General features: G+C 40.1%; 1 protein-coding gene across 7 annotated transcripts in view; it reads left to right on the top strand.

The window, feature by feature from the left end:
• Positions 1 to 24,422, top strand: part of METTL9 (methyltransferase like 9) — a 67,671-nt gene that overhangs the window by 7,245 nt on the left and 36,004 nt on the right. For 2 of the 7 annotated variants that reach the window (XM_043978171.1, XM_043978172.1), the window contains exons 2-3: positions 16,396 to 16,586; positions 23,885 to 24,094. In XM_043978171.1, the coding sequence (XP_043834106.1) occupies positions 16,396 to 16,586; positions 23,885 to 24,094 (401 nt within the window). Of the gene's footprint in view, positions 1 to 419; positions 745 to 1,873; positions 1,982 to 7,377; positions 7,432 to 16,395; positions 16,587 to 23,884; positions 24,095 to 24,422 lie in introns of those variants that run through there. The other 5 variants (XM_043978167.1, XM_043978166.1, XM_043978169.1 and 2 more) reach the window with 5 other exon arrangements.

The raw sequence follows: 24,422 nt of genomic DNA, 5'->3' as shown, positions 1-24,422 counted from the left end.
GGCCCGACACAATGGACCCTAGCGGGCTTAGCGTGGGGCTAAGCTGGCCCCTGCTGGGCCAGCATGCGCGCTCCCTTCGCCTCCGTGCGCGAGCTGATTGGCTGAGGTGGCGTGCCTCGCGCGCTCGCGACGTCCGCGTTCGCGTCCGGCTAAGAGCCGGGGACAGAAGGAGTTCAGCAGGCACAACTGGGGAGCCACGTTGTGCCCCTGGAAACACACTCCGGGCGGAAACCACCTGCACGGGAAACGACGTTCCGCCGAAGGGAAGGAAGAAGTACGGGGGGTACTGAGGGGAGGGGAGAAGAGGGGGAGGGGGAGGCGGGCTGGTGTGTTCGCCGGCCGCCTCTCCCCACCCCCCACAAGAGCCTCGGAGGGGCTGGATGGGTAAGTTGGGCGCGATGGAGAGAGTCGCCGCGGCGGGCGGCGGCGGCGGCAGCGGCGGCGGCGGCGGGGGCAGCGACGGCGGCAGCGGCAGTAGTGGCGGCGGCGCCTCCTTCTCCTCGCCTCCTTCTCGGCGGGGCTGATCCGCGGAGCCTCACCGACCCCGCCGCCCCGCGGCCCCCCATGAGACTGTTCCTGGGCTGGCTGGGCTTCACCCTGGTCTCGCTGTGGCTGGCGAGGAGGATGTGGACGGGCACCGGCCGGTCCCTGCGGAGTCCCCTCGCCCGCTCCCTCTACATGAACATGATGAGCGGCGGCCCCGGGGAGCCGGCCGCCTCGGGCGGCAGGAAGGACAACCACCAGGTGGGGAGGGGCGCCCCCGGACCCTGGCCCGGCCGGGCCCGTGCGGCCATGGAGGGGGGGGCAGAGGGGATGGGGGGGAGGCGGTGTGCGTGTGCGTGCGTGTGCCCGGGCGGGGGACCGAGGGAGGGGAGGGGGACGCTGCTATTGTGAGGGCTGGCGGTGGGGGCACCCGGTCAAGTTCAGCCCCGCCCCCCCCCTCGCCTGGCCGAGGAAGCGGCGGGCCCTGGCCCCCACTGCGGTTATCCCCCTCCCCAGAAAGTTTTACTAGCTGACTCTAGACTTCCCCTCGGGATACTGGACGACCCCCCTACTTGGAGCATTCCACCCCGCTCCATGCAGACACACTGCTTTCCCTTCCCCCCCAAAACTCGGACCACTTGCAGCACTCCCACCCCGACACAGTTCTCCTCCCCAAACTCGGATGCCCCCACTTGAAGCATTTCTCCCTGCTTCACGCGCATACGTGTACACGCTGCTCACCCTCCCAAAACTCGAACGGCCCCCACTTGCAGCATCCCCCATGCACACACATTGCTCTCCCAAAATTCGGATGACCGCTACTTGAATCCCTTCTCTCCCCCTTCCCCCTTCACACACACACACACACACACACACACACACACACACACACACACACACACACAGTCTCCCCCTTCAAAAACTCAGATGCCCCCCACTTGCAGTACTCCCCCCTCCCCCTCCCAAAACTCTTTTTGCCCGGACTTGACCCTTCTACCCAGCCCCAGGCTCCTTGCGGGGAGGGGATCTTTTGTTAAGGAAGAAAGTGGGTGCTTTGCTGGCTGGAGACGTTTGCTATGTGTAGAAGAAAAATGGCCTTTTCTTCTCTTTTCCCACCTCTCCTCCTCTTTTCCTTATATTGGCTTGCTCCACTCCCCCCACCCTACACACATAAAGAAACACACACACTCCCCACTCAACTCAAAACTACAAATACTCGAGAGCCCCACCCCCCCAATCAGTGCCAGTGCCCTAGTCTATGGTTTCCAAGCCTGGGCAGAGGGAGTAGGTGGTATTGTTCTGTCCCTGGTGAGTTTATTGTTAGGATTTTACCACCTATTCACTTTGGGAACCTGAATCTTCTAAAGCGTGGCCTCTCTACTTCTCTCAGGTTGCAGGGTTGGAACTTAAGAGCCAGTGCGGTGGAAAGGAACACACTTGGCACCATAGACTGAGATTTAAAGAAAACAAAAAACTAATTCTGGACTCCTTTATACAGGCTGGTTTCCTTTTCCTATTCATGTAGTATGGTTTAGGTTATAATTCCTGAAGAGCTGGAAACATATAGTCTTTAAAGAAATTTCAGTGGTATGATATGAGCCAAAGAACACAAGTTACTTTTATGACACTTTTGTACTGTATATGCTCTAAAATATGTGTAAAGGGTTTCAGACAATACTCCTCAATCTTCTTCTCCGGAAAAATGAGAACTCATTTAAACTTTATTATATGTATTTGCCAGAGGCATTGTGAGAAGCAGAGAGGTGAAGTTATTTCAATAAGGCCTCTTGAAAGAACTCTATCAAGTGCATTTTTCAGATTTTTGGCATATAGTAGATTGAGTATTATCACTTACCGGTATCTTTCACTGAACTAAACCTGATTTAATGCTAGGTAAATAGTATTGCAAGGCAACTGTAGAATGGTGGACATTGATTATTGAACATCAGAGTTGAAATCTTTGAGATTTGCCTATGTAATGGTTAGAAGTTAACATCACACTCATTTTATTTATTTTTATTTTTTAATTTTTAGTGAGGCAATTGGGGTTAAGTGACTTGCCCAGGGTCACACAGCTAGTAAGTGTTAAGTGTCTGAGGTCGGATTTGAACTCAGGTACTCCTGACTCCAGGGCCGGTGCTCTATCCACTGCGCCATCTAGCTGCCCCACATCACACCCATTTTAAAAAGAGTCCTAGGTTCTTGGAACCCTAACCCTTCCAGAGATATTACTGATAAATGTTAGCTAGACAGCATTTTATCTTTTAATAAGTTTTAAGTTACCAGTGTAATAAGATGTCATTACATCATTGTTTTATGGTGTTCTAATTTATTATATTGTCCTTTGTCACACCAGGGAAGGAGTATAAGTAATTCTTATTAATAATATTTGTACTCAGGGATGGTTTTATTTTTCTAACTAAAACACATAAAAGAATTTTCTGGAAAAGTAGATATGTGAAGCAACTCTAGAGAAATATGTGGATCTTTGACTTCTAGTATTTGATTTATCAAGTATTTGTAATGATTATACTTTTTAGATCTTAAGTGTATATAATGAATTTTTTTTTGGTGAGGCAATTGGGGTTAAGTGACTTGCCCAGGGTCACACAGCTAATAATTGTTAAGTGTCTGAGGTCTAATTTGAACTCAGGTCCTCCTGAATCCAGGACTGGTACTCTATCCACTGTACCACCTAGCTGCTCCTTATTTTTTAAAAATCTGAATTTTCTATTTCTTTTAAGTCCTAGGTATCCCATTTTCATTGTTAGGTGATTACCATAGAGCAGAAAAGGTTGGGATAGGTACTTCTTAAATTGTAAAACCATAATCATTGCAAGTAATGGACTTTTTTTATTTTATTTTAGTGAGGCAATTGGGGCCAAGTGACTTGCCCAGGGTCACACAGCTAGTAAGTGTTAAGTGTCTGAGGCCAGATTTGAACTCAGGTACTCCTGACTCCAGGGCCAGTGCTCTATCCACTGTGCCACCTAGCTGAAGTAATGGACTTTAAAAAAAAGATTGTCTACTGACTATATAAATACTAAAAATATTAAGTAGTATATTGATAACTGCTCTAGAAATAATATATAAGGATAAACAGGAAAAGGTAGAGAATTATGAAATAGAAATGAGACACAGATAGTGCCTTAGTAATTGGTAGTTATGGGTGAATCTCTTAGGTTTGGCTGTTCATAATAACAGGTTATAATTGCATGGATATGTTTGTAATACATGTTTCATTGTCTGTGAAGAGCTAGTGTATTTCCAAACTTATAAAAAATGGTTAAGCAATTCTTGTTTTATGGGGCATAGTTAGAAGTATAACTTAAAAAAAAAAAAAAACAAGCCAAAAAAACCCCCAAACTGTCAACAGATGTTTGTTTTGCAGTGAACTGCTTTCAGAGCTGACATATTACAGGAACAATTGTCACTGGTTTCAGATACCACACATTTAAATATCATTCTCAGGTTTGAAGCTATTTTCACTATAATTGCTCTTAAATTTTTTACTGATAATTTCTCCATATTGAGAAATGATCTAGTGCCATCTGATTGTTCAAGGAGGAAAGTACATAACTTAAAATGTTGATTTAAAATATTCTTTTGAGAGAAATAAATACATATAATGGAAATTCTAAGTCTTTTAGTGCTTTCATGAATAAAAAATAAAATGAGCCAAGGAAATGGGTGTGTAGAAACTGGAGTGAAAAATGAAAGGAATCCTTTAGAGATTTCAAGGTAGTGTTCACCTTTCATATATACCACAGAGACTTGCTGGTATCGTCAGTATTGGTATGTGACTCATTCAGCACATTCTTATAAATTTGAAATATAGCCTCATGCAATTTTGGATTCGGAGTATGTATGTTAGCTTTTTGCATATGGAATAACTGATTGTGAAGGGTTGTATTTTTCGCCCTTTTCACAAGTTAATAGTTTTTATGAAGTGTTCACCCCCAGTATGTATGCTCTGAAGTTGTTCACATTAAGGCTTGAAAGAAAGGGTAAATCATATTTATACTTTACATGATCTTTTTTTTTCTGATTCTTCTTTTGAGATTCATTAGCAAAGATATTCATAAAATAAATTTTGTACAGTTTGTCTTTGAAAAATTGGCTACCAGTTCAAGACACCATAGATTAAAATACCTTTAGAATATTAACACTAAGAACAACTAAGTGTTCTGGCCATGGAAAACTGAGATCTGTTTTTGCAAGGCTAACTGTATAAGGAAGGGTATTTATAGTTAGACTTTTCCCTTTCGACTTGGTGAAAAGGTGACCTATACTGTAAGTCTACTATGTTTATAAAACTCCTACCTTTTTCAGTCAGCAGCTCATTCTTAATTACAGGCTTTGGTTGTCTGTGAAACAGAGAAAACTATGGGACACTCATAGATGTTAAATAGATGTAATATGTCAATCTAGCCAGTCTGAACCAGAACAAATCCTTTGATCTGGGTCTTTTTGATGATTTGCCTGAGGAAGAGCTTAGTATTTAAAAATAATACAACTGTCTTAGAGGTTCTGGAACTTGAGTCAATAAGCCTCAGGATCTAGCTACTTTGTAATAATAGTCATTTAATGACATACCCAGTTGAAACAAAATTGTTACAGATATAGGTTAAATCTTCTGACTTTACCCATTTCTTACAAAGGAGTATTCTAAAAGAAAACATAGTATTCAGTGCCCAAAATTGTTATGGTAAAATGACAAAATCACAAGTACACATGAGGTTTTTTTCCCTCCCCCACTTATATTCTTAGTCTCATGATTTCCCTCTGCCACAGCTGATAAGTTTAACATAAAACAGAAATGATTAAAAAATATATATATTTCCCTACTTTGGTGTTATTTTTCATACAACTTGGAAATCACATCTAAAGGTCATCTAGGTTATGTCAAATTATAGTTTGGGGTTTTTATAAAAATTTCCAGTGCCTGATTCTGCTTGGAGAAAACCATAGAATTTTCCCCCAAGTTGGCATGAATCCATAATACTACAAAGCAGTTGACCAAGAAAGTCAAGATTTTTATTGATGGACTTTCTTCTTTTACTCCTCCTTGTCTATGCTACTTCATTTATTGATGGCAAACTGCAGTCAATCATAGAAAGATTTTGGAAAGCATGTCTTAGCTGTGTATAAGTTCTTGAAACCCCAAATGAAGAATTTCTTCCAATAATGAAGTACAGTATTTCAGGGGTCTATATTTTTTCTCCTAGGTGTTGCCACTAGAGACTCTTGAAATTTCCAATAAAACCCCCTGTTGTTTATGTCCCAACTGCTCCCAAAGTCTATATTAAAATATTAGTACTGGATTAGCTGTAGCAGTAAGTGAATGAATATCCTAGGGTGAGGCTGTCAGTGAAGGGCATCGTTATTTTTTAAGATAGTATTTTTTTCTATAACTTAAAGCCCATACAACTTATTTTTATCTATAAATGAATGCACTATCATAGATTTAGAGCTAGAAACGGTTTTAGGGATAATCAGGGTCAATCTTCTCATTTTATAGATGAGGATAAACTTAGAGAAGTTAGTAACTTTCCTAAGGTCGCAGTTATTAGGTGACAGAAAATTTGAACCTAAGTCCTGGGACTCCAAATTTAGTATTTTTTCTGCTGTACTTCAAGCATGATCAAAAGTAAGATCATTTTGGTATACAACACATTAAAACTGCAAGGTATAAAAAGGTTACCAGGCCTGTACAGCTCCAGTACGAGTCTTTTTGCATCATTTAACAAGTATTCAGTGTCTACTGTGTTCTGAGCCCTGTGCTAGGCTTTGGAGATGAGTTTATGTTATATTGGGGAAAACAGTAAGTGGATATAAAAATAAATGCAAAATATAGACAAAGTAAATACAAGGTGGCTTGCCATATGTGGTGTGAAGGATTGAGTTCCAGTTCCCAATGCCTTAGACAACTAACTCTTAACACCTAAAGTTGGGAGAGCCAAGCAGATCTCTTGGTAGAGGAAGCTTCCACTTCAGATTCCCTTATACCAACTAAAACATAGGTTTAGTCTACAAGAAAAATACAAGGTAATTTTAGGGGGGGTTGGGGTGTGGGAGGGAGAACTAGTGATGGGAAATCAAAGAAGGCCCCATGTAAAGAATATAAGAGATCCAGGTTGGAGTGGTAACTATTCTCCAAGTTCAGAAGATGAATCAGGAAGACAGTACATTTGCTTACATGTGGGCTAGATGGTATGTATGGTATGTATATGTGTTAGATCCAGATCTGGTTTATGCAGCTGAACCCAATGGAGAAACAAGGAAAGGAAAGGTACACTCCTTTGGGTTGAAGGTACGGTTTCAGCCCATTTCATTTCAATTAGTTTTTTGGGGGGTGTGGGAGGCAATAAGGGTTAAGTAACTTGCCCAGGGTCACAGAGCTAAGTAAGTATCAAGTGTGTGAGGCCAAATTTGAACAACTCAGGTCCTCCTGAATCCACAGCTGGTGCTTTATCCACTATGCCACCTAGCTGCCCCCTTCATTTCAATTTAATAAATATTTGTTTAAGCTGCCTTACTTTGTGCCAAGCATGGTACTAAGTCCTAGGGACACAAATTTTAAAAGTGACAATCCTTGGCCTCATGGAGCTTATTGTAAGCAAAGGAAGGCTTTGGGAGTTTATTGCTCCACCCTCCAGCCTTTCTAACTGAGAGGCAAGGCAACTAAGGTTGAATTGAGAAGGTGAAGAATAATCAAACCTGAGTTATTCTTCATGAGATCCACTTATCCCGTATTTGGGGAGTAGGGGGGGGTTACAGCACATTGTTCCACGGAGTGGAATCCAGTCAGCTGCTGATGGGGAATGGAGAAAAGGCAGAACTACTCAGTTTGGTATTTTGCTTCTGTTTTCTCTGTCAAGGAGAATGACTGCAAAGGACAGAACAAAGATGCCCCAAATAAGTAAAGAAAGCACACAGTTGCCCTTGGTGAGTTCAATTCATAATACTCAGACAAGTTGCATCATAGGTCTAGGATACCAGATGTAAGGGCCTAAAATTCTAGCTATGATGTCTAAAATCTAATGAGTGGTTGCCTTAAATTAGAAGCTTTAGCAAGAGTTTAGACTTTAAGTATTTATCAAAGTGCATCAGAAGTTAGTGAAGAGAGAAAGAGAGGTAAAAAGCAAACTTCATCTAAATATCTAAGAGAGCCCAGCATCTGTCCTCCTGCCAAGCTGAGATCCTAAAGCGAAAGGCCTCGCTCCTCCCAGAAGCCTCCTGTGAAACAGGAAACAGGGCCGTCCACACACACACACACACACACACACACACACACACACACACACACACACAGAGTTCCAAGCTAATTGGTTGGTAGCTCTGATTGACAGGACCCACAGGTGGCAAACATCACCTCCTGACACTGATCTGACCTTTGAAACCCCAGAAAAGGTCACTTCCAGATGCAAAAGTCACATGGTTTCTTTTCAGGCCAGATCACCTGCAGGGGCAGGAGAAACATGTTTACTGAAGAAATCTTCCAAACCTTTTCTTCTCTAAGAGAAAAGAGGGTGTTTCTCTAAGATATTGAACAAACATTTATTAAGCACCTACTATGTACAAAACAGCACTGTACTTTGCATTTGGAAAGGGTAAGAAATTTAAGTAAAAAAAGTTCCTATCTTTGAGGATCTTACCACTTATGGAGGGATAAGACAAACAGATATTATAGGATAAGTATGTTAGAGATGTATAATTAAAAAGGCTATGTGAAGTTTGAGGGGGAAGGACATTACTAGAAGGGAGGAATTAGAGAAGGCTTCATGGTATGGGGCGTCATGAGTTGGGTTTTAAGGGATAGATAGGAATTTATTAGACAAAAAAGAAGGGAGGACAATGTCAGCAAAGGCATGGAGACTCTCAAGCACAGTATGTGTTCAAAGGATAGAGAATATGTAATTTTGATCATAATGGTGAGTGTGTAGATGGGAGTAATATGACAAAGGTGAAAAGACAAGGTGGTTCCAGATTTTTTTTTTCTTTTTTTTTTTTTTTTTGGTGAGGCAATTGGGGTTAAGCGACTTGCCCAGGGTCACACAGCCAGTAAGTATTAAGTGTCTGAGGCTGGATTTGAACTCAGGTCTTCCTGACTCCAGGGCCAGTACTCTATCCACTGCGCCACCTAGCTGCCCCAAGTTGGTTCCAGATTATGGTGGGCCTTAAATGTCAGAGAAAGGATTTTGAACTGTATTTGGTAGGCAGTAGAAAGCTGCTGAAGATTTTGTGCTGAAAGTGAAGATGTGACCAGATTTCCAAGTTTAAAAAAAAATTGTGTATTTTTTTTTTCCTAGCAGTGGTATGAAGGGAGGATTGGCTAGGCTAAGGTGAAGGGCGGTAAGTGGAGGTCAGAAAGCCTGTTTTGTGTCTATAGCCGTATGTGGCCAGGCTCTTGGTTGATAGAGGCTCGGGTATAGTGTAGCAATCTAATACTAGGAACCAAGTGCATAGATTAATAAACTAGACGTGGGAGGCAGTATCAGAGTCAGAAGCAGTGTGAAAATAAAAAATTCACAATAAGATGGGGGAGGGGGCAGTGGGGGACAAGATTCAGATTTCAAGCTACAAAAGGTCAGTGCCAGATGATAGACAAGGAAGTGGCATATCCATAGGACTTCATTTCCCTTGGCACTTAGAGCACTTCTCTTTGGGAGAGAGTCTGAGTAGTAACCTTGGGGCAGAGCTCACCTGATTGATGATTGAAAAGTCAGTACCTCAAATTTGCCATACACTTATGGGAAGAGCATGACAATTGTGACAGTCTGCTAGTTACTGACAGCTCATTTACCTGGTCACCATGCAGTACTTCCTCATACCCATCCATAGCAGCCCTACTTGTGTACCTGATCTACTCTACCCTTCCCCCTTCCATTCTGCTCTTTGAAACTCCTGTTTTGTTAACAAATTGCCTTTCATATTAGAGGTACGCTCTCTACCTGAGAATTACTGTGTGTTTTGTATTTAATTTTCTTGTATATGTAAGCTCTTTGAGAGCAGGGACTCTTTCATTTCTGTTTCTGCACCCCCTTTGATCCCTAGTATCTAGCACATAATAGATGCTTATTGAATTCTCTGGACTCTCTTAAAAGGCTATTCATGAGCTTGTTTAGCAGTAAAGGGGAAAAGAGAGTTAGGGTATAACTAAATTGAATCAGGTCTAGTGAAGGCTTTTTTTTTTTTTTTAAGTCTTGGGGAGACCTTAGTATGGGTGTGGGCAAATGGGAAGGAATTAATCCAGCACTTTTTCATTAATGTGATGAAAATAACCAACCCCAACACATGGGATATTTTGGTGTTCTTAAATTATAATCGGATCAACTTTTTTGTCTCTAGTACTCCCTTCATAACTGATGATTAAAGAATGTTTTCATTGTATTCTCATTAATTCTAGGCACCTATAATATGGGGGGGAGGTGTTTGTGAAGAAAAGAATGCTGGAACAGACTCCTAGAGGGTGTAGGAAGGAATGGGATCAAGTGTACAGTGATTATGCCTTAATGAAGAATTTACCCCCCTCCTTTGATTTAAGGGGAAAGGGGAAAATGAGTGGGTAGTCATTATAAAAAGTTTTGAGGAATGGAGAAGGGAAACTGAGGACTCTCAGTTATGTTCTTAATTTTATCAGAGAAAAGGAGGCTTGGTCATTTGATGTAAATGTAGGGAGTGTTTTTTAATTTTATGCTACTATATTTTATGAATTGCTGTAGCACCAGTTTTGGCAGTAAGCATTTATTTTATTTATTTATTTTTTTTTTTGGGTGAGGCAATTGGGGTTAAGTGACTTGCCCAGGGTCACACAGCTAGTAAGTGTTAAGTGTCTGAGGCTGGATTTGAACTCAGGTACTCCTGACTCCAGGGCCGGTGCTCTATCCACTGCGCCACCTAGCTGCCCCGGCAGTAAGCATTTATTATTAATTAATATTATATATATCAGAAGACCTACAAAACCTACACAGTCCTAAGAGGGAGACCCAAGAGAGTGAGTGCTCATGATCTCTTCCAATTTTTATCCTCTTTTGATAGAGGTAGGTCATTATACATTGATCAAAGCTAATTGGCTAGCATCATTCAATTCCATTGGCTGACATGACTTGAGGGTGGTCTAAATTAAAATGAATCTTACATCAGGGAGAATATAAAAGACCCTTCTCAAGTTCCTTAAGGCAGAGTTCATTATCTGGGTTTGGTTTGATCCTATCAGTTCACTGAGCTAGACAGAAGCCTTATCTCCATTTCTTTTGTTCCCTTGGGTTTGTCCTAGATGAGATTTGCCGAAGTTCCTCGAGAACTGGACTTTCTGGAGTGGGGGACGAAAGGACTGATAGCTGGATCCCAAGAAATCCATTTTGGGGGGGGGCCAGGGCAATGAGGGTTAAGTGACTTGCCCAGGGTCACACAGCTAGTATCAAGTGTCTGAGACTGGATTTGAACTCAAGTCCTCCTGAATCCAGAGCCAGTGCTTTATCCACTGCAGCACCTAGCTGCCTCCAAGAAATCCATTATTAATAATTATTTTCCCATAGGACCATATATTAATTAGGTGGGAGAGGGCAAGTTAGGGGCTAGAAGAGAAAAGAAAAGGTTTGGAAGATTTGCCAAAGAGAATGAGATAGGAACTTGATAATGATAGATTAGAGTTATTGAACAAGCAGGAGGGACCAATTGAGTTAATGTATCATGCTTTTTTAGTGTTTGAAAGCTCAGTGTCATGCTTCTCTCCAGCCAGTCCTGGAGCAGAGCATTACAACATAAGAATTTCCAAGTCAGGACTAGTAGAGGGTGGCTGTGGTCAAGGGAAGAAATCAGGTAGAAACCTGGGGAACCTTAAAGAGAATGACATGGTTGGGTCTGCGGATAAATAAAGTCACTACAGGAAAGGGAGATGGAACCGGGAGAGTATCATTGGATCAAGGGAGTAGAATAAGGACAAAGAGTAGACTTATTGTGTGAGAAACTGGGAGAAGTGAAAGAATAATATGCTGGGCTTACAGATAGGAAACCCAGGTTTACACGCCACCTGAAACACTTTCTTTTTCTGTAAAATTGGGATAATAACACCAACTTCACAGGGTTTTGTGAGGTTGAAATGAATGAAATAATGTGTTTAAAATATATAGATGTGAGCTGTTATTAAGGCTTTGTGGTTGTCATAATCAGAAAGTAGAATTGTCAAAGTTCTCAGTCTTGGAAATGGTCAGATCTAGTATGTAGCTGATGTTCGTTATAGAAAGTAAGCCACTGGAATTGAGGAATTGTATGGTCAGGTTTATAATATAAGCACTGAAGGCATTTAAGGTGCCTGAGGATGTTGGGGTGGGAGTGGGATTGAACAAAGGTTTACAACACTGCCTGAGTGTGGGTTTGTGAGTATAGGAATGAATGATTTAAAAGAGGCATCCTTTCTTCTGGCCCTGTGAGTCAGGAAAGGGGGCAAAAGAATGACTTCAAATGGAATGTAAGGGGGAATATATTGTCCTCATGGAAGAGACAAGTTTCAGTTAAAATCAGGAAGTGGAAAGAAAGTTGGTTGAGAAGTTTGAGTAGATAGGGTAGTTTGTTAATGTGATTTAGAACTAGAAAGAACCTTAGAAATCATCTAGTTCTACTCCTCTTTTTATACATGAGGAAATTGAGACCCAAGAGATCAGCCATTTGCACAAATTCCCATAGATAGTAAGGACCAGAGCCAGGATTCGAATTCAGGCTTTCTAACTCCACATCTGTTGCCCCACACAGCTTCTTCCCTGAGGAACATGCTAGTATGCAGATCTGCCAGGCTCTATGGAACTAGTATGGGGAGGAAGGGGGTGGTTCGCTGATCATGTGTAGTGATTTACTAGGTGTTTTGTGGATAGATTATTATTATTATTTTTTTTTTTTGGTGAGGCAGTTGGGGTTAAGTGACTTGCCTAAGGTCACACAGCTAGTAAGTGTTAAGTGTCTGAGGCCGGATTTGAACTCAGGTCCTCCTGACATCAGGGCCGGTGCTCTATCCACTAAGCCACCTAGCTGCCCCCTGATAGATTCTTTTTAATCAGGTGCTGACTCGTTGTCTGACTTTAAGCAAGCCCCTCTCCAGGCCTCAGTTTCCTCAGTTGTAAAGGAAGAGGTTGGTGTAAGTGATTTCTCTTGTCTTCTAGCTTTAGCATTCTGATTCCATACTTAAAGTCATATTATTCCCTACCCACTTTAAAGGTTTGGGTAGCACGGTGCTAGGAAAAAAATCTGTAAGCATCCAAACACATTATGTATAACAGTAATAAATACTTGCTAATTGATTGAACTCCTTTATGCTTGGAATCAGCTAAAACTAGATTACAAATAACTGGTTTGGGGCAGCTAGGTGGCACAGTGGATGGAGCACCGGCCCTGGAGTCAGGAGTACCTGAGTTCAAATCTGGCCTCAGACACTTAACACTTACTAGCTGTGTGACCCTGGGCAAGTCACTTAACCCCAATCGCCTCACTAAAAAAAAATAATAATAAATAAAAATAAATAGAAATAACTGGTTTGATTTGAAATTTGTTCTTAAGAAATCGCTTCATGGGGGCAGCTAGGTGGCGCAGTGGATAAAGCACTGCCCTGGATTCAGGAGGACCTGAGTTCAAATCCAAACTCAGATACTTGACACTTAACTAGCTCTGTAACCCTGGGCAAGGCACTTAACCCTCATTGCCCCACCAAAAAAAGAAAAAAAGAAAAGAAATCGCTTCATGCAGTTGATCAAATTGAGGAAATTTTTGGTGTATCTTAAAAGGCAGATCATTTTAAGTCTCTTTTTCATATCCTTTCTGATCTCTGGATGAGGAAGTCAATCTGGCAATGGGGGATTGGTGCAAAATTTCCAGGTGGAAAAATAACAAACAAAATACTTTAGTTTTCTTGTTTGAGTGCTTTGAGTTCTGTAGCCTTTGAGAAGAAATATGCCTAAACATACCTCACCTACACCATCCAAATGCATGATGGCCTGAGGATATACTCTCCAGTGCTGTGGCTCTTCTGTCTAGCAGGGCTGGGAAGGGTTATAATGGAAGAGAGAGAATAGCAGATTGCTGTAAGAAGTTTTGGTGCTTTTGCTCTAACTAGAACCTCAACAGGAGCAAAAGGTAATTGAACAGTGGGACTGCCATGAAGCTGTTACTTCTGCATTTTGGTTCTCTTTTACAAGTGTGTATTTGTCCTTGGTAATTTTATGTCATTTTCTGGAATGTTAGCCATCCTCCCCCCAGGAAGAGACTCTGTCTCTGTGCTTGCATTTCGTAGGTGGATGTAGAGTAAATACCATTTGAAGGTAAGAATAATTAAAATCTTGTAGGGAGCCTTTGCAAAGGCGAAGATATTTTAAAACCCAGTTATGTGATCTATATGTTTATCTACCTTTTCACATTGAAACAACCATTTGAACTTAACAATGATACTTAGTGTACATGCTTCTTTAAGCATTTTGTAATGAAATATCAAAAATGTTGTAACATTAAAGAACATGGACTACTTTTAAGAAGACCTGGAAAAAGAAAACTGTCACAGATATTTAGATTTGGGTTTTATTTTTTTAGTTATGCCAATCTTTGTGCTATTGTGTTTGGAAGTTTTTGGGGGAGGGAGCTCTTTGCTTTAAGTGTCATCTGCTAGATTCTTCTCCAATTTAGGACAGACATATTAACACGGACTGGGAAGAACTTGGGTTTAAACATTTGTTTTCACAGTGAGGTGATTTTCTTTTCTCTTGTCCCATTCATTTTTCTGCCATCTCCCCAGTCCATTTGGTTTGAAGCTTTCTTTTCCAAACACTGTTCAGTCAGGCAAGAAAAGCTGACATGGGTGTTGTTAATGTTAATTTTAATGAGTTAAATGAGTTGCAGTTGAGCAACACCAGCATCTGAAAACATAATATGCAACGAATGGGGCCAATTCTTGATGGTTCAGGGAGTCAAGAGTCCATTGTTTGAATCCTTGTTGTCCCTTTTGCAGTTTACATTTATGCTCCCTACCTGTCTTCAATGGTTTCATTTTTGTATTAGTAGAATATACCTGATTATATGCTGTGAGGACAGACTGCTTGTAAACTACTCACTTTATTTTCATTGGTCCTTTTAGAGAATGTAAACTAGATTAAGATTAGAGTTGTATCCATTTTAGAAGGTTCAGAAGATGAAGGAGGAAAATGAATACTATAAAAAGAAGGCTGTAATAAGCACAAGGCTATGCTATAATGTGAAGTATATTGGGGATTAGAAACTGGTAAATATTTGAACAAGAAAATGTTTAGTATGTAATAAGTAAAAATAATGGGAAAATGGCATGAACAAGATGTAAAAATAGTTCAAAATTTTAGGATAGAGAAATGATGTTTCAATGTACCATCCTAATGAACTATTTTAACTGATGCTATATAGTGCTTTAAGGTTTACAAAGCATTTTACATACACTATCCAGTTTGATTCTCACAATAACCTTGTGAGGTAGGCATTCCAAGTCCTCATTTTACAGATGAGGAAACAATCTCAGAGAGATTGAGTAACTTCCTTATGATCACAAAATGAGAAATTATGAGAGGTAGGATTTAAAATCAGGTCTTTCCTGATCACAAGTACAAAATTCTTTCTAATATACTTCGTAACCTAAGTTAGTCACTGTATCTAGTTGGTTGTTTAAAAAGTCTTATCAAGGACCTGCATACAGTTCACTAAACCCTTGCTGTCAGATACTTGTCTACATTGTTCTGTGTAACTGGTCCATATATATTTTTTAAATGCTAGTGTTGGCAATGAGTTACACAATGAATTTTAGTTAGTATTTAGCAAGGTTAGTGTGACAGTAAAATTGCTCCACTAATTGTGCAAGTGATTGCAGTACCCTTTCCAGAGACAGGAAAACCTTACAGCTTACAAAATCGATGAGAAATTTGGTCATCCTTTTTGTGGAGAAGTAGTTAGTTACAAGTTACTTTTTTGGGGGGGGGTGAGTCAGTTGGGGTTAAGTGACTTGTCCAGGGTCACACAGCTAGTAAGTGTTAAGTGTCTGAGGCTGGATTTGAACTCAGGTCCTCCTGAATCCAGGGCTGGTTCTCTATCCACTGTGCCACCTAGCTGCCCCAAACTTTTTTTTTTACAAGTTACTTTTTGAAAGGAAATGAAAGGAGAAAAATAATATTTTCTTAGCAAAAAAATGGACTAAGCAACATTAGTCCTCCTTACAATTTGATTATTGTATCCTAATTTCAGGGGGTAACCTATTCAGTTGTCAGGCCTTTAAAGAAACTCATTCTTGTAAATGAAAAAAGGGGTAATTAAATACTATAAGTCAAAATTGGAAAGCATTATGTTTTGAGATTTAGTGTATTGGCATTTAAAGTTTGTGGACCCACCACATGTTGCAAGTTAGAGCTGTGTGAGAATCATATTCTTGGAATGTCATTACCTGGTTTGCCATTGACTGAATGACCTTTAACTAAGTCCTTACCCTTTTGTCTAGCCATCTGTAAGAATGGGAAACAGTCTATTTGTGAAGTGCTCTTTGAGAATTTTTTAGACATGTCTGTTTAATCCAGTAAGTAGAGAAACATCTTAATCTGGTTGGAACATTAATCTGAATTGTATTTATTATCCTGCTACAGATTTGTTTGGTGGTATTGAACAAGTTATTATAATGTATACCTTGTTTTCTCATCTGAAAAGCAGGGTTAATAATACTACATAGTCTTCTAACTGGTAGCATATGAAAGAGATGGTAATGTTTTATAGATTCTTTTAAAGATGCTATATAATTATATAGTATAATATTTAAATACTCAGAGCTTAGATCTAGTCTTCAGTCCTCTGCTGGTTTTGGTTTTGTATTGTTAGATTTTAGATGATGCCTCTGATGTCTGTTTTTTTCCCCTCTTTCTTTAGTGGTATGTGTGCAACAGAGAGCAATTATGTGAATCACTTCAGCCTGTCTTTGTCCAGAGTTACCTTGATCAAGGAACACAGATCTTCTTAAACAACAGCATTGAGAAATCAGGCTGGCTGTTTATTCAACTGTATCACTCTTTTGTGTCATCGGTTTTTAGCCTATTTATGTCTAGAACATCAATCAATGGGTAAGTGAAATGATGGTACTTTTTTCTTTTTTTTTTTTTTTTGCAGGCAATGGGGGTTAAGTGACTTGCCCAGGGTCACACAGCTAGTAAGTGTCAAGTGTCTGAGGCCAGATTTGAACTCAGGTACTCCTGAATTCAGGGCCGGTGCTTTAACCACTGCGCCATCTAGCTGCCCCCGGTACTTTTTTCTTAAGGTAAAAAAAAAATAGTTCCTTTATGAAAAATACTTCTCCCTCTTCAGATTGTTAACAGAAAAGTTATAATGCATTAACTAATCAGAATCTAGTCATGCCCTTGCATTGGTAAGTAGTTACAAATACTCCTATCATTCTTTATATTTGTACTTTGTGTCTTTGCCAGAATTGATGTCTTACCTGATCATTACCTATTCCAATGTCAGTTATCACCAGGGTACTTACTTTGACTCTTTGATATAGGCATTTACCACTGACAAGCTGAAGTAGAATGGAAAAAAAAAGATAATTTCTACCTTGACTTTTAAATTTCATTGAGAACAAGTCTGGAATTTAATAATCAGTTAAAGATAGGGTGATGGCCCATTTAAAGAGATTGATTCTGCATCTCTTTCTGAAAACCCTGCCTGAGTTCAGCCAGAATTTTGTAGATTCTTATTCTATAGCCTATCAATTTTGTTGATCTTGAAAAAACCCTCAGTAGTTTTTCTTGTCCTTTTTTAACTCAGTTCTCAAACATAGTCACGGCTCTCAAAATGAGAAAGCCAAAGAGAGAAAAATAATTTTTTTAGTGCAGAAAAGTTCTGTGTGGATCATTTCCGCCCTTGTGGTATATACTTCTTTGCCACTAAAATCTTAGAAACAAGCTGTTATGGTTTATGTCTGTTTTCCCAGTCCATCATCTGATCCTTGAATATGTCCCCAGGCACCATAACTCATTTCCCAGGATCCTTTATTTGATTTTCTTCATTGTTTCCAATGAATTGCCTGAGGTTTGTATGACCCTAGTAGTTGGGTTGTAAAAGTTTTTCTTTTATTTATTTATTTTTTTAAGTGAGGCAATTGGGGTTAAGTGACTTGCCCAGGGTCACACAGCTAGTAAGTGTTAAGTGTCTGAGGCTGGACCCGAACTCAGGTACTCCTGACTCCAGGGCCAGTGCTCTATCCACTGCACCATCTAGCTGCCCAAAAGTTTTTCTTTTAAACTAGCCTATTCTTAGTGTATGCTGTGTGATATTTCTGTCCCGTGCAGGTTTTTCTCTCTTTTTAAAGCAAAAGAATTTCATAATCTCTGGCAATTTAGTCAAAATCCCTATGGCACAGGAGGGAAAACCCCTCAGTTTTAAGAAAGTGAGGATATGTAGGGTATTGAGAAATCCCTTAGATTTCCCTTACTCCTCAGATCCTTGGTATAACCCTTTTAAAAATCATTTGCTTTAGCAACTGTGCTTCCTCAATTGAAGACCCAATTCAGACCTTCCTGTACTATTGTTTCTAGAGAAGATCTTGCTTACATACCACTAAGCACTCCCTCTAGGATTTACTTAGGAAAGAAAGAATATCTTTATATAAGGGTTTCTATGGCAACTTCTTCAAGAGGTCAAAGGACTTTTGATGATGCTAGAAAAAAGAACACTAAAAAAAGGAATAATTTGTGTTGTTGGCTTTTTTTTTTTAATCTTAAATTGTGGCAAGAGTTTGTCAAGAGAATTTATCATTTCAAAGGGGGATTAGATACTGGAATAAGAATCATCTGTGTACTATAGAGTCATCAACTAGTTGGACGTAGAAGTTGAATCTTTGAAGTTGAAGTCAAGGAGTTGCCATCCTCTTCTACTACTCATTCCTTGTTTTCACTGTCAGAAAGAGAATCCTGGACCAAAAGAGTCATAGACCAGCATGGCAGAGATGTTTTGTTTTGTTTTTTGGTGAGGCAGTTGGAGTTAAGTGACTTGCCCAGGGTCACACAGCTAGTAAGTGTCAAGTATCTGAGGTCGGATTTGAACTCAGATCCTCCTGAATCCAGGACTGGTGCTCTATCCACTGCGCCACCTAGCTGCCCCCAGAGATGTTTTTGAGAGACAAAAACACCACGAAAAGTACATAAGGAACCTTCATTCCTATAGAGCTGTAACCATTGTTTTTGAATAGTTTAAATATAGATCCATCAGATGACCTTATAAAAATCCCTTCTAGCTTTGATTTTATGGTTAGCTAATTAATTTATATACTATCCTTTTGTTTGACTAAGCATGGTATTAAGCCTCCATAGTTAGGGAAATTCTGCCTAAGTTGTATTCTGGCTATTAGAGCTGGGGTGGTGACCTTGAATTCTATAAGATGAAAGAGGTGACTTTGTGCTTAGCTGGTACAGACAGTTAGGTGCAGACTCTGGCAAGCATCCAGCCAAGTCAGTAATGCTGTACAGTGTGGGCTCAGCAACAGACTACCATCAGACAACCAGTCTTTATAAATACTAAGAAGTTCATCACCAGAAGGTTGGCTGGGGTTTTTGTGAGTTTTTTGGCCATGGTGACTAATGAAGCATATAAAATACAAACTCAGTCTTGCTCAGTTAGTTTCTCCTTTACTTTGAAAATTAAAGTAGTGGATTGGCAGCTAGGTGGCACAGTGGATAAAGCACCAGCCCTGGATTCAGGAGGACCTGAGTTCAAATTTGGCCTCAGACACTTGACACTTGCTAGCAGTGTGACCCTGGACAAGTCACTTAACCCTCATTGCCCTGCAAAAAAAAAAAAGGGAAAAAATTAAAGTAGTGGAGTAATAGAATACAGGGTCAACAGTGCTAAGAATTACAACAGAATTTAGATTTTCTACAAAGGGTTTCACTTTCTATACTCATTGTATGATCATTCAGCATTCACTTAGTCACTAGAGCAACTAAACTACATCCTTCTTGACATTCTCTTTATAAATGAAATCAGAGGATAACAAGAAGTTGCATTTAGGAGATTTCATAGGTTCTCATTGGGGAGGAGGATAAAGGGACTAGAGTTGCTTACATCATGCACTCAAGAGCAAGAAATAAAATTTCATGAAACACTAGGTTATCTTAACAGTGTTCACAGTGGACATAAGTAAACAGACCACCATGGGGGTAATCTTAACTTTTATTCCAACAATTGTTGCAGAACTTTATGACGGAGACATTCTGTTAAAGAACTTGATAAGAATCTCCAAACTTAATCAGCATACATATCCCTTGATCTTTGATTACTTCATCATGAAAGTGGGCACAGCAGAGGATGGCAAAGATTATGTTGAAAATTATGACAGTTCATGGAATGAAACACACCAAAGATTTGTAGAATACTTAGAAGCTTCATGTCTGTATGTCACGAGTACTTTTTCTCAGGGAGAAATCAGAAGACAGTAGATGCAGAGAGTACTGAAAAAGAATAAAATACATAGTAATAGATAGGAAATGATTGGTTACCATCTTGGGAGGTGTTTTAGAAACAATTGTTTATGCATTGTTAGAATATTAACTAGTTAGGAAATCACTACTCAAAATCACTACTGAGCAGTACTGACCACTTGTAACGATTGGAATGACACCACCTGCTGGAGACTTACTATAGCAAAGCTCTGCCATGAGGAGAAAGCCTCTAAGGACAAGGTCCTTAGTGTCAGGAAGTGACGTTTGCTAGTGGGTACTGCCTGTCAAGGCTACCAGCCAATCAACTTGAGGAGCCTCCCATTCCTGGGAGGAGGACACAAAGTAGGAAGCCGACATTGGCAGAGGGGTTCTGTCTCTTTTTGGTTCCTGACCTCGCTATGGTGGGTCAGATGATAGGGTCTCTTAGAAATATTTAGATTTTTACCTTTCTCTCTGATCCTAATGCTCTTTAATAAATACGTAAACACTTAAATACTCTTGCTAAAGCTTATAATTTATTGGCGAACACTCATTAGATTTTAGATAGTATAGCTAGAATTTTAGCCCCTATAAACTACTTAAACTCCTGAAGGTCTGGGCCAGGAAGAGGAGAGATACTGCTTGTTCCTCATTGCTACTTCCAGACCCCATTGCCCCATGTCATTCAACAATCTGCTTTTTTGAGAATCACTCCCATTTGTCCACATGAACCTTTCTGAATTCTTGTCACAGTCATATGAAAACTTTTAGGTCACTACTTTTTCAAAAAATTCAGTACTTGATTGAAGTTTTCCTTTCCACATGAATCCTCTCATATTTGGGGACTCTTGTGCAAGTTGAGGTCCCTGCACATACTTTGGCTTCACTGGTTTGCCTCAATTCCCATGTCCTGTGTCTAGAGCTAGAAGGGACCTTAGCCTCCATTTTGGCTACCCACGTGGTGGTCTCACCATCACCCATAACTGCTACATTCGTGATCTCGAACTTTGTTGGACAACAGTTCTCTCTCTCCACTTCTACCCATCCCTGTTCTAAAGTAAGGCTTTGGCCATACTTTCCTCACTTCACAGAATCAGCATTATTATAGTTGTACACTTAAGCCCCACACTGAATTCCTTCCTTCTTAGTCCTATTATTGCCTTGTCAAGTCCTAATCCTAGATTATTCCACTCATGTGCTGCTGAACACTGCTTGCAGAAGTCACATGACCATGCTAATAGGTTCCACCATAGATATATATTTTCTTTTCTTTTCTTTTCTTTTCTTTTCTTTTCTTTTCTTTTCTTTTCTTTTCTTTTCTTTTCTTTTCTTTTTTTTGCAGGGCAGTGGGGCTTAAGTGACTTGCCCAGGGTCACACAGCCAGTAAGTGTCAAGTGTCTGAGGCCGGATTTGAACTCAGGTCCTCCTGAATCCAGGGCCAGTGCTTTATCCACTGTGCCACCTAGCTGCCCCTCATAGATGTATATTTTCTAACCTACTCTGGATCCTCACTGCTGCACAGCAATTTTTTGATTGTTACCTGATGGACTTTATGATAATACTGAAGAAATTGTTTCAAACCTTCTCTTCTTCAAGCCCCCTAAGCTACTGCCTTTCCCTTCCCCTCCTCAGAATAGAACCTTACCTCCTACTTCATTGAGAAATTTGAGATTGTTGTTTTCCTTCTCCCTTATACCATACCTCAAAAATCTTTTTACATCATTCCCTGTTCTCTCTAGCTTTGTTTTCTAGCTTCTGACCTTGTAGATTAGCCCTTTCTCTTGAATATTCTCTCCACTGTAGATGTTCATATTTTCTTTGATTTCTCCTTTTTGGTTTTCCTCCACTGCTTTACCAGATCATCATTCATGTCCCGTTCCTTTTTGTATGGGTTAGAGTCCTGCCCTGGACCCTCATTTCTTTTCTCTCTAGGTGATTATATCTGCTCTGATGGATTCACTTAGCTGTGTGGACGATGCCCACATCTACATATCCAGCTTTAGTCTCATGAGCTTTATTCCAAATTACCTGCTGCTGTTTCTGCTTTACCTGGATGTTTCATAGGGCATCTCAAATGAAATACCTGATATTGAGGAGAGGTGGTGTAGTACTTTAGTGGAAATGACCCTTACTTTGTATTCAGAAAACCTGGGTTCAGGTCCTGCCTTTAATATTTATCATCTGTTTGACCTTAAGCAAGCCATTTAACCTTCCTGGGCCTCAGTTTCCTTATCTGTAAAGTGAAGTAGATGGCCTCTGGGATCCCATATATATATATATTTTTTTTTTTGCGGGGCAATGAGGGTTAACTGACTTGCCCAGGGTCACACAGCTGGTAAGTGTCAAGTGTCTGAGGCCGGATTTGAACTCAGGTCCTCCTGAATCCAGGGCCAGTGCTTTTATCTACTGTGCCACCTAGCTGCCCCCTTAAATTCTGGTGTTGTTTTTTTTTTGGTGGGGCAATGAGGGTTAAGTGATTTGCCCAGAGTCACACGATCCCATATAGTTCTAGAGCTCTGATAGTATTTTCCAAAGAGAATTTATTATCTTTTCCCCTAAACCTACCCTTCTTCCTGATTTCCTTGTTTTTCTCAAGATCATCAGATTTTTTTCCAATTGCCCACATTCCCACCTAAGAAGTCATCCTTCTTTTCTTTTTTTTTCTTTTAGTGAGGCAATTGGCGTTAAGTGACTTGCCCAGGGTCACACAGCTAGTAAGTGTCAAGTGTCTGAGGCTGGATTTGAACTCAGGTCCTCCTGAATCCAGGGCCAGTGTTCTATCCACTGCACCACCTAGCTGCCCCTAGAAGTCATCCTTTACCCTCAGTTTTGCCAATTCTACTTATATATCATCTCTCACGTTTGCCAGCCTCTCTCCTTAGTTCCAGTTCAGGCTCTTCCCTTTCCAGGAGAGCATTCACACAGTTGCCAAATTGATGTTTTAAAAACACAGTTTGGACCACGTCACTGCTCTGTTCAGAAAGTTTCAGTAACTGTTCCTGTGGGGATAGAATATCATGTGCATTGTGGTGCAGTGGAAGTCTTAATTTGGAATCGGAGGTCCTGGTTTCAAATGCTGCTTCTGCCATTTGTTGCATCTGTACCCTTGGACAAGCCTCTTTGGATATTCATCTGTAAAATGAGAAGTTTAGACAGGATGACTGCTAATGTCTCTTCTAGCACAAAATTCATGATCCTATGATCTTTTTGTCATTTGTCTCCATGCTACCTTTCCAGACTTATTTCACATTTATTTTCATGTCTCTATGTTCCATCCAAACTGGCCTACTTGTTCTATCTTCCATTTCTAAGCTTCTATCCAGTCTGTCCCATGACAGGAAGCCTTCCCTCTTCGAATCTCTATTTTCTATTCGAGCCCCAGTTATAGAGTCACTTTCTATAAAAGGCCTTTCCCCATTCCTTCAGTTGGTAACACTCTCACCTGATCTACCCACAGAAATATCTTTGTATATATTTTATGTACTTAATTGTGTATGTTATTTCCCTCCAGTAGAACTACCTTCCTGGAGGTCAGGGACTGCCGTTATCTTTTAGTGTTTGTATATTTAGCAAATTAGAACAATGCCTTGCATAGAATCAATACTTAATAAATGATTGTTTAGTTTTTTCCTTCGATTCTCTTAAACTTTTTTCTTAACTGTTCTGCTTATGCTATCCATTGTCATTGATTTGAATTTTTATGCATTAGACTCATTTCCTCTTACTCCTTCCACCTTTTCTTATTTGTCTTTGAGATTGTTGCATCTACCTTACTCTGTCTCTAATGCATTTATTGTTTTATTCACTTCAGAATTTATTGTTCTTCATTAACATTTTCTTAAATTATAAGTCCAAAAGGCTTCCATAGATGGGTCAGTGGGTCATATATTCATTGTTTCTAATTTATTTTTCACAGAATTTTCCATTTTTCTTTTGTATTTCAGGTTGCTAGGAAGAGGCTCAATGTTTGTGTTTTCACCAGACCAATTTCAAAGACTGCTTAAAATAAATCCAGACTGGAAAACCCACAGACTCCTTGATTTAGGTGCTGGAGATGGAGAAGTCACAAAAATCATGAGCCCTCACTTTGAAGAAATCTATGCCACTGAGTTATCTGAAACTATGATATGGCAGCTTCAGAAGAAGAAATACAGGTATATACTTAAGAAGTAGTATTGGGTATAGTTGTCCTTGAAAGATGTGTTTTGTATGTTGTTTTTTTTAAGTACAAGAACTAGGAATAATATTTCATAATTAGCAATTTTGTAGCCACCCCTATAGGTTATGTAGAAATGTAAATGTGGAATTTTTCTTAGTGTTTTTGTTTTCTCTTATTTTAACTTAGGGAGGTAAAGTCATACAGTGGAAAGAACCCTGGTTCTGGAGTCAGAGGACCTGGGTCCTTAGGCAAGGAATATAACCTCTCTGGGCCTAAGATTCTTTATCTGTAAAATTAGGGAATTTGACTAAATTTGGCTAGTA

The sequence above is a fragment of the Dromiciops gliroides genome, chromosome 1 (genome assembly GCF_019393635.1).
Source record: "Dromiciops gliroides isolate mDroGli1 chromosome 1, mDroGli1.pri, whole genome shotgun sequence".
Lineage (NCBI taxonomy): Eukaryota > Metazoa > Chordata > Mammalia > Microbiotheria > Microbiotheriidae > Dromiciops > Dromiciops gliroides.
The sequence above is the reverse complement of the archived record's forward strand: the minus strand, read 5'-3'. Positions and strand labels throughout refer to the sequence as shown.